Source organism: Bos indicus, chromosome 24 (genome assembly GCF_029378745.1).
Source record: "Bos indicus isolate NIAB-ARS_2022 breed Sahiwal x Tharparkar chromosome 24, NIAB-ARS_B.indTharparkar_mat_pri_1.0, whole genome shotgun sequence".
Classification (NCBI taxonomy): Eukaryota; Metazoa; Chordata; class Mammalia; order Artiodactyla; family Bovidae; genus Bos; species Bos indicus.
Genome location: NC_091783.1, coordinates 46,361,206 through 46,371,815, shown reverse-complemented (window position 1 = coordinate 46,371,815; position 10,610 = coordinate 46,361,206). Strand labels below are relative to the sequence as shown.

Here is a 10,610-nt window from a genome sequence, read left to right as displayed (position 1 = left end):
AAAATCAGGCAACTTAAACAATAAGATCTGATAACAAAATATAATTCACTCTCACATCCAAAAGCTAACTTGGGAGCTGCTCCAGGCACCATCTAATTAACTGAAGCAGACAGGAAAAAAAAAATCCTCAGAAATTATCTTTGTTTAAATACACTCTATTTTATTTTGTCTTAAAATAGTTTAACCTTTATGCTACAGACTTATTTCAAAAAACAGAAAATCTTATCTTGCACCAAAAAATATATATATAACACTCTGTTTTATTTTTTTTCTCCAAAGACCATTAAATACTAAATGAAAACAAAAACTAAATAATGAACGTAAAGAAGAACCAAAGTCTATTTTAAAAACTAGAGTTGCACATTTTAAAACATTAATTCTAAGCAATGATTTGTCGTCACTGCATCAAGTCCACGCTCCAGCAACAGCAGATCTGTTAACCACCAAGTGCATTGGTTCCTAGCCATACAATGGCTAACATTTCATTTTCACGGTAAGAGGAGCAAAAGGCTTTAAAGACCTTTGTACTCTTTAAAAAACAAAACAACAACAAAAAGTTATTTCCTAGTTATCCAGTGATTTTTTTTTTTAAGATCACTATCCTTTAAAACTTGTTAAAAGAATAAGAAGTACGTAGTGTTTTAAATAAAATGAAAAATACAACAGCATTGGACTAAAATACGTGATTATTTTAAACAAACAGTGCACAATCTGAGGAAGTTTGGTTAGGGCGCAGTCATTTTTATATATACATGGAAGTCGCATCATACACATACTGAGAAACGGGTTGGGGGGAGCTCTTTGCCTTGAAAAAAAAAAAAAAACTTTAAAAGACAAAATTGTGCCCCCAGCTTTTTCAAGAACCTTATGACACAGTATATATAAAAAGCAGGCAACAAATTTGTTTTTAAATTACCTATGGTGCTAATTTGCTAAAAGTAACAATGAACGACTGACTAAATTAGCAAATTAGATGTTCATATTCACAACTGGTAAAATGAAAGCCGAGTTTATGGGATGTTCAGTTGCTATGAATAATGGAGTCCATTCAGTTTGGCCCCTTCCATCAAAATGAAGCAAGCAGCAACTACATCTCGCAGGGCAATATGCAGTAGCGAAGTTACCACTCTGTGGTTTCAAACTGAGGGAAGGGGGGCACTTAGCCATGTTGGTGCCATAAACCAATCTGTGACCAAAGTGTACCATTTTAGCAGAGATATTACTTTGAAGAGACTGTGAAGTATAAAGTGTTTATGCTACCAAGTGCAAAACTGGTTAGAAAAGATCCCCTTTAAAGAAATTTAAAATGTCAGAATATTTACCACAGAATTTTATCATTAATAGCTTGCCAGAAACCATATCCCTACTCTCCTGGACCTGGCAACCAAAGAAGAGGTGAAACACAGTCTCTCTATAGTTAGTTAGAAGGTGGAAAAGTCCCAAACTAGTAGGGAGAAAAGCTACTATTTCCACCATCCCTTCCCCTCCCTGCTTTCTGCATCTTAATTTTCGTGCTGGTGCACTAAGCCAGGTAGTCAGGGTGGTGGAAAAGGGACAGGTAAGGGCAAACTTTAACCCAATACAAAAGCAAAAAGCCATAAAAGAGCTTGGTTAAAACTTCACTCTCTGTTCCCAACCCAGAGTGCCTACAACACACTGAAAGAATTCTCATTAAAGGATGACCGTGAGGGACTAAAGAAAATATGCCCTGGGAAATCACCTGCTATATGGAAGTGAACAAAACATACTGCTAACATAAGAACAGGTAATGCAAAAAAGTTCTTTAAAATGGGGCTCTGGGGAATTCCCTGGCAGTCCAGTGGTTAGGACTCTGCGCTTTCACTGCTGAGGGCGTGGGTTTGATCCCTGGTTGGGGAATTAAGATCCCACAAGCCACCAGGTGTAGCAAAAAATTAAATTAAAAATGAAATAAAATGGGGCTCTGCCCTGATACTGGGAGAAAAATAAGCTGCAAAAACTTCAAGTCATATAACTCTATCCTTTCCCCAATGATATTCCTGGAAAATACAGACCAGAAATTGTACATTTCTGCTTTGTCTAGCATTTTAATTCAAGTCAAAAACAATGTGTAACAGTAAAATTCAATAAATTAATCCTAAAGTAAAATGTGACGGTCCAAGGATATACCAGTAGTGAATCTGCAGAAGGTCCTATTTTGCTCTGGCCTCTGGGTCTTTGGTTTTTGCCTAGAATTGTGGCCATGTATGAGGGGCTAAAACTGGAGGTTTACGATCTCTTCAAAAGCCTCATCTATTAAAAGTAGATACATAGGAAAATAAAAAGTTGATGAACAACAGAGGCCAGATCAAATGAGATGTTATCAGAAGAGAAGACATGCTTAAATATACTCCCATAGAAGGATATACAGATGAACTCAAACAGCAGGAAGAAGGGTGAAGGAACAGACGAGTCTTTACAAAATACAGAAGGAAAGGCCAGGCTTGTGGAGCCAGGCAGACTCTGACTCGTGTGCATGTGGGGGGTCTTGCTCAGCACAGCAGCCCCACAGCACCACCCCACACAGTGCCTCATGCAGAACAGGCACTTGGTAAATGCGTGTCCGCTGAATGGAAGCTGAACACGGTCCTTCTCATGCTCTTACGATAAGGAAGAGCCACCGAGACATTTGGGAAGGGAGGCAAAGGGCTATAGCCACACTGTATGGTGAAAATGGAAACCAAAAAGAAAAAGCACACAAAAGCTGTGGAAAAACACAAAGTGAGGTCTTCTACGCCAGCATTACTCCACTGTTCCCTGCGCACAGCATATAGTGTTCTAAGTCTAGGTATTGCTTGTAAAGTAATTCACTAGGAACTACGTTATAGGAAACAAGGTAGTAACTAATGCCATGGAACTCCAACACTGGCATTTCCTGAATTCCCTGAAGCTCCTACTACCCCTTACAATTCCTGTTAGATACTGCAAAATCTACAGTGCCATTAATGTGCTTCGTATCTGATTTTTATGATACATTTTGATCTTTCCACTTTTAAAAGGTAGAGGAGAAAAATACCCAAATACAGCATCAGGTCAACTTCAGCTCAAGCATTGAACAGTTGTTATGCATCCTTTTTGGAGAGACTAGCTATGGAAAAAGGCATTGTCCTCTCAGATTTACAAGTGCCCATAGCCTTAGAAGTCACACAATTTTCATATTACTAGCTATGTACTTAGGCATAATCTACCTAAGTAATAGGTTCTGTTTCTCCCATTGAACAAACCAGGGAGGGGGAAAGGGATCTCTCAATACTCTCTTCAGATGCTCAAACCTCATGGTGGGTATCTATCTGAAATGCCTCTGCCTTACAAGGAGATATTTTCCAAAGGGTTATGAATTATTGCAACAAGGAGATCAACTAAGTCACCTTAGCAGTATTTATAAACACAAAGAGGGCATGTTAATTATTTGGGTTGTGGGAAGTCAGCCAGGAGCAAAGTTAGGAAAGAAGGCAGAAGACTTAAGCTAAAAGAAAAAGTTAACTTCTGTCTTCTATTTTTAAGGACAGGTTTTCAATGCACATGCCCTACTAGGTGCCAATAAGGACCTGACTAATATGTGTGCAAATGCCCTAAGATAGGAGTGCCAATGGGTGGGTTGACAGTGGTCAAGTCTACATATTAATTTTATTACACAGAAAAATAAATACAAGACTCAGAAACTAAAATCCATTTTACCTGGTAATTAAAATACCATTCTAAAAGGAGGGCAGAGTTTCCCCAAGACTGAAAGTCACCAAGTAAAATGAAGTTGTCTTATAAACGTCATCATTCTCATATTCCTACTGAGGGAAACAAGAAAAGAAATTCTTTTCTCTGTGATAAGTTATTTTCCTAAGTGACTTCTTTTAATTTAAAAAAAAAAAGGAGGGGGAAGGAGAGCAATTTTCCATGAGTTTTTGATTATACAAATGCCACAAACAGCTTCTGAGGCTGAAGCTATGACAATGAACTTCCATGTCACAAAGAGGAGGAGGAGGAAGTAGAGGGGAACAGTGCAGAGGAAACACAGTGACATTGTATTACAGCAGGTATTTGCGTCTGCTATCCTCATCCAGTGTGAGGTCAACAACTTCTGCAGGTGAAGCCCAAGTCTGCTGAGGAGCCACAGCAGTCCATGACTGTGTTTGCCGGGCGCTAACATACTGTGTGCTGGAGCCATGCTTCCATGAAGAAACACTCTGAATCACACCTCCTCGAGGATGAACACACCTGCAATTGGGATGAAGAGCAAAAGCATGGTTAACCCTATCAGAGCAAAAACAGAAGGCAATACGGCTTCAGCTGTATTAATACTTTTCCTAAGATAAGCCTACTGCACAAGCTCATAAAACCCACAATCAATATCCTTCCCCCTTTTCCTCCTTTCTTCTATGTTTGTCTGTCTGTCTGTCTGTCTCCCTGCCTCTCTCAGTATAGCCTAAGAAATGCCAAAAGCCTTGCCTCAGTCACAAGCTCCTGAGTTATATCTAGATCTATTACTGATGGACTAGATGTTGTTTCTCTGAATTCATTTGTATCTCTGGAATCTTCAGGATAGGGCAGCATATAAATTCCAAGCAAAATTAAGATGCCCAATTAGTCTGAGCAAATGAAACAATAAGAAATACAGGTGGAATCTGTTCTTAAAATAAGCTCTGTGACATATTTGTTAATACTACTTTCAAAAACAGTTAACAGTAAAACCCCTTTTACAGATTAGATTTTTAAATGTCTATATACGTACTAGGTCATGAGTTAAAGAGGATTCCCTGGTGGCTCAGTGGTCAATCTGCCTGCCAATGCAGGAGACGTGGGTTTGATCCCAGAGTTGGGAAGATCCCCTGGAGAAGGAAATGGCAACCCACGCCAGTATTCTTGCCTGGGAAACCTCAGGGACAGAGGAGCCTGGCAGGGTATAGTCCGTGGGGTCACAAAGAGTTAGATACAACTTAGCGACTAAACAACAACAACATGAATTAAAGACCAATTTTCCTCATCTTGAAGGTGACAACAGAAAAACCTGGCTAGTGCATCACAAACACTTATGCTTTAGTTCAGTGAAAATAACAGGGCTGAAGTACTTAGCTTAGATTCTCTAGAAGTGTTCTATAAGAGTGTCAGAACTGCCAAGCTGACATGTCTCAAAGTTCACCGACTGGGAGAGAACTGTTTCAGAAATACCTCCAGATTGAATTGCACATTCCAGTCAAATGATAGAACCATGAACCTCCAGGATGAGCCATGGAGTAAGTTTTGATTCAAACGAGAGGAAGGCAAGCAGCACAAGCTATCACTGCTCCTTATGCCTTCCCATCTCAACTGTAAGACCCGTCACTACGCAGCACCCGTGAGAAGGGGCAAGTGGCATGATTCTAACCACACAAACTACTACAGTGGATCGCAAGCAGCTGTTCTGACAACCTGTATACAATGAGTGATGCTTATTCAGAACTCCAATTTCTATTCCATGCCACCTGCACCTCTAGGTTCAAAAGAAACATTAGAGTAACAATGGACAAAGTTTATTATAAGGAATTCATGGCGGCTGAGAGGTTCCAAGGTCTGCAGTCAGTAAGCTGGAGGCCCATGAGAGCCAATGGTGTAGTTTCATCTGAGTCTGAAGGCTTAGAAGCAGGAGGACTGATGGTGTTTCAGTTTGAATTTGGCCTTCTCAGGTGGCTCAGTGATAAAGAATGTGCCTGCCAATGTAGGACACACAGGAGATGTGGGTTCGATCTCTGGTTGGGTTAAGACCCCCTGGACAAAGAAATAGCAACCCATTCCAGTATCCTTGCCAGGAGAATCCCACAGACACAGGAGACTGGTGGGCCATAGTTCATAAGGTCCCAAAGAGTTGGACATGACTGAGAGACTGAGCGCGCATGCACACACAAAGTTTAGCTATAGAACTGCCCCTGAGGATCCTTAAGATTACAGAAAGAGGCCCAGCTTCTACAAAGTCCAGCCTGAAAAGGACTCCCTTCCCAAGAGAGGTGCCAAAAAACAGATCCCTTGCGGCCAGAGTAGGGGTAGAATGTGGACTTGTTATAGTTATCAGACGGCCATCATCTTTCCAGAAATGAGTCAAGCAGCTACTAACCCAGAGGCCACCATATTTTCAGAGTAGCTAGTGAAAAGCATTAAAATAAGACACACAAAAACCCAAAGTCTAATCCAAATCTGTCCACTCTTTAAATACACTGAGATTAAATGACCAAGTAGTCATGGAAGAAAGTCAGTCAAAGGAGTCCATTCAACATTTTCAAGAAATGGTTTTGATGACTGATGACAACAGAATACCACAATTATTAAGTAGTTTCTCCACATCTGACACACCCAACAGACCCATGAAGTATACGTGGAAGCCATCATCCATCCTCTGACAGGGAAACTGAGGATTTAAGAGATTACATGACTTGTTCAGGGTCACACTGTTCAAAAGTGTAGGCAAGAGAACTTCAGACCAAGTCTGATTTCTGGTCCAGTGCTTTCCACAACATAATGTTGCCACTTAACAAAGGTGTGTATTAAACTGGGTAAGGCAAAATACAAAAGAGTCAGCAGGGTGCAAAGACAAGCCCAGACCAACAATTAAAAAATATAAAGTTCTTCAACAGTTCAAATGCTCATTTATACAAGCAGTAATTGAAGTAAAAGCTGGCTGGAAACTTAGAAAAATCAGGGAATGAAGAGCTACCAAAAAAAGTCAATGTAATCTCTGACAGAACTGCAAGAAATAATTCTGAAATAAAAGCAGTATTTACTCCCAACTATTACTTTGCACTGTTCCTAAAATAATCACACCATGTAACATCAGGACATCAAGGAGTGGCTTTAAAAAGGACCTAATCCAATCTTCCCATTTTACAGAAGAGAAAACCAAGACCAAAAGACAACTTCCCAGGGTCTTAAGAAAGTAAAGCATGGAACAAGAACAAAAGTAGGTCTCCTCTGGGGAGTTTATTTCCAACTAAATAACCATGTCTTTCCCAGACTGCACCTGAAGTATTATACACTATGTTTTATTGTAAGAAGACTGCTTAGCCCCTAGGAATAATACAATAAAAAGCAAAGCAGATTCTAGAAAGTGTCTAGAGTAGGAGAGTGAGAGGTTTAGAGAGGATATTTATTAATGAGGAAAGGTTGAAAGAAAAATAATGAGGAGAGAAGGCATTTCTTCAGCTATATAAACTAAACCACTTCTGTAGTTATGTCATAAATAGCTCCAGTTATTGGAAAACAAATTGGGCTACTTTAAGCAAAAAAGAAAATTTATTAGAAGTCACCTTTACTTGAGCACCTCAAAGAACCATCACTTCATGGCAAACAGAAGGGAAAAAAGTAGAAGCAGTGACAGGTGTTATTTTCTTTTGCTCCAAAATCAAGGTGGACAGTGACTGCGGCCATGGAATTAAAAGACACTTGTTTCTTGGAAGGAAAGCAATGACAAACCTAGATAGCACATTAAAAAGTAGAGACATCAGTGTGCCCACCACGGTGTGTCTAGTCAAAGCTATGGTTTCTCAAGTAGTCATGAATGGATGTGAAGAGTTGGACCAGAAAGAAGCCTGAGCACTGAAGAACTGATGCTTCCAAATCATGGTGCTGGTGAAGTCTCAAACAAGTCAATCCTAAAGGAAATCAATCCTGAATTCATTGGAAGGGCTGAAGCTGAAGCTCCAACACTTTGGTCACCTAATGTGAAGAGCCAACTCTTGGAAAAGACCCTGATGCTGGGAAAGACTGAAGGCAAAAGGAAAAGAGGGGGGCAGAGGATGAGATAGTTGGGTAGCATCACTGACTTAATGGACATGAATCTGAGCAAACTCTGGGAGGCAGTGAAGGACAGGGGAAACTGCTGCGCTGCAGTCCATGGGGTCGCAAACAGCTGGAAACGACTTAGTGACTGAACAGTAACACCAACCAACCCTCGTACTCTGTTTCTCTTCAAAAGTTTAGATTCTCCAGAGAATGTGATGATCCTTTCTTTGGTCAAAAACTTCCCTGTCTCCTATTAACTGCAACTGAAGGGCAGCCGCCAAAGAAGGGAGAATCACCATGGAAGGCAGCTCCTCCATGTACACAATCTTGAGAGCATAGTAAGAACCAACAATCATTTTCTAGAAGGCAAGTTTTGAATGGTCATGACTACACAAAACAGAATAATCTGCCTTGTAAACATTTAAGTAATTGCTGAGGCATCTGTCAGGAATGTTAATAAGATTCTGAATATAGGCAAACTATCCTGTTAGAAGCCAGGATAGTAGTTACGGGGACAAGGTGGGGGACAGGGGAAGCTATAATTAAGAAGTGGCACAGGGGGACTTCTGTTTCTTGTTCGGAATGATGGTTACTTGGGTATGGGTACAAAAGCTAGAATGCAAACTTATAGCCTTTCTCTGTGTGTTATAAGCCAAAAAAACATTCAAAAAAATTTTTATGATTTAAGACCTCAACCACCTTAAATAAAATGGTAGCCAGGAGATGGATGAGGATAGAACAAGACTTTTAACACATTTTTTTAAGTACAGGGGGAAAAAGGTCAAGCTCTATTTTATAAGATGGTACTTTACAGAATACCTTAGATAAAAAGGAAAAAAAAATGCAGGAAGAAATGGGACTACAACAACTGTTATTCACCCCACAGAGGCCCTATAAAGGAGGCTCGTGTGAGGGACCTCCCCGGTGGTCCAGAGGCTGGGGCTCCACCCTCCAAGTGCAGGGAGCCCAGATTTGATCCCTGGGCAGGGAACTAGATCCTGCAGGCAGGGACTAAGACCTGGTGCAGCCAAATAAATAATAAAAATACATGTTTTTAAAAAGGGTGTGAGAAGCTCAAAATTTTGGAAGGTTAACTAACATAAAACAGTTCCATGTATTAGCACATATCCTTTTTCTATTATGAAAGATATGGGGTGGGAATATACTCATCTGTTTTACAATTGGTCCAATCAAATTCTAGTGCAGACACAAGCTTTTTCCTCACAAAGCATTTACTCTGCATATGACTGGCAACAGGTCTATAAAATGAGTCGCATTTTGTGTCTTATAGCCAAGAAAAACTGCTTAGGCCTCACTTCCATTTCCCCCACCAATCCACTATTTATAAGCAATAAGTTTTGATATAATAATTTCCTGCTCTTCATACACTAAAACCAATAAAGGAGAGACTTTGGAGTAGAAAGGAAGAAAAACACAGAAAGAGGGCAGGCTCTGATGATCAGCTGTTGATACAGTTAACTTACTATTCTAAGAAAACAACATTAAAAATTAATCATTTTTTGCTCTCATTTACAGATCCTGAAGGTGACCTCTTAGATAACATTCCTACTTATTTTTCTGAACTGAAGGTGGAGTGAATCCTTGTAGCTTCAGGGAAATGCTCACCCACCCCCCTTGCTTTTTTAGGGTTAATGTTAGCAAGTGGTTCTAGGATTCAATCAGTCTTAAATGCAAAAGCCTTCTCACACTAATTCTTCTGCTGACGGGTGAATCAACATTAACCAATGCCCACAGGACCATGTTTGTGAAAGGAGATAAGAGTCTGATTATTCATAAAAGCTTCAGAGAACAAGTACTGAAAGAACTGTTCCAACACAGTTCCATGGCATAAAGACCCATGCTACACGCATTCATCTTCCTAGGGGAATTACCAATGAGGCTGGCAGAAGGAAAGAAGGAAAAAGGTCAAAGGATAAAGAAAAATATTGGCAAGACGGTCATAACTTAAAACTTATGGCAAAATTAAGTGGGTGCAGAAGAACCAGAGATTTTAGAGAAGTTCCCATCTCACTAGCAAACAGCACCTTATAAAACTGGACTGTCCAAAAATAAAACCTAGAAATGACATGTAGACAACGACAAGAGTTCATCACAGCAACCAAGGCAGCCATAGAAGATGCATTCAAGTTAAGGAAGCATGCTTTCTAGCCTATAACTAGAAGAAACACGTAAGCTAAGGGGATATGTCAAAATCTAAAATGAAAGAGCAGGGAAAGATGTTAGCATGCAAGAAAAGAAAAATGACTGTTTATTGGGAAAAAAAAAAAAGACAAGTCATAACCAGAATTACTGAGTGCAAAGGTCAACAAAACAGAATGTTTCCAATATGGAAAAATGGTATCCAATGCAAGTCAGAACAACCACAATCTCAAAGAGAACAACTCAAGAACGAAGTCTGAGTTTTTGTTTTTTTTTAAAGCTCTCAGAAAGCCCACAAGGTAGAATACCAAAAGGAAAAACAAGAAAAGGACAACTAAATCCAAACAAACATCTATGCATGCAAAAAATCCAATTAGAACACAAAGGTGTGGATCAAAACCTAAAACCTTCTTCCAAGCGATAACCCTGCCAGAAGCCCATCAATACTTCATAACTGCAACCCTAGACCTGTAAAAGAAACAAATTTCAGATGAGATACAGCCAGCTAAAGGGGCAATTTCGAAGCAACCAATAAGAAAGCCTCTCACTCCCCCACCCCCCACCCCCCAACTTGCTTCTCAGCTTTTTAACCTCAATGTTTGAAAGACTATCAGGCTTCTTCTAAATAAAACTGCTGGAAAATTTTTGAGAAAGGCACAACAGTCAGTGAGATTCTACTCATTCCTAGA

The 10,610-nt window shown here is 39.9% G+C and overlaps 1 protein-coding gene across 5 annotated transcripts in view; it reads right to left on the bottom strand.

Annotated features, from left to right (window-relative positions):
* Window positions 1-242: 242 nt before the first annotated feature.
* Window positions 243-10,610, bottom strand: part of ARK2N (arkadia (RNF111) N-terminal like PKA signaling regulator 2N) — an 86,083-nt gene continuing 75,715 nt past the window's right edge. For 3 of the 5 annotated variants that reach the window (XM_019986644.2, XM_070778990.1, XM_070778994.1), the window contains one exon: window positions 243-4,230. In XM_019986644.2, coding sequence (XP_019842203.2) covers window positions 4,041-4,230 — 190 coding nt within the window. In that variant the 3' untranslated portion in view covers window positions 243-4,040. Of the gene's footprint in view, window positions 4,231-10,321; window positions 10,390-10,610 lie in introns of all 5 variants that reach the window. The other 2 variants (XM_070778992.1, XM_070778991.1) reach the window with 2 other exon arrangements.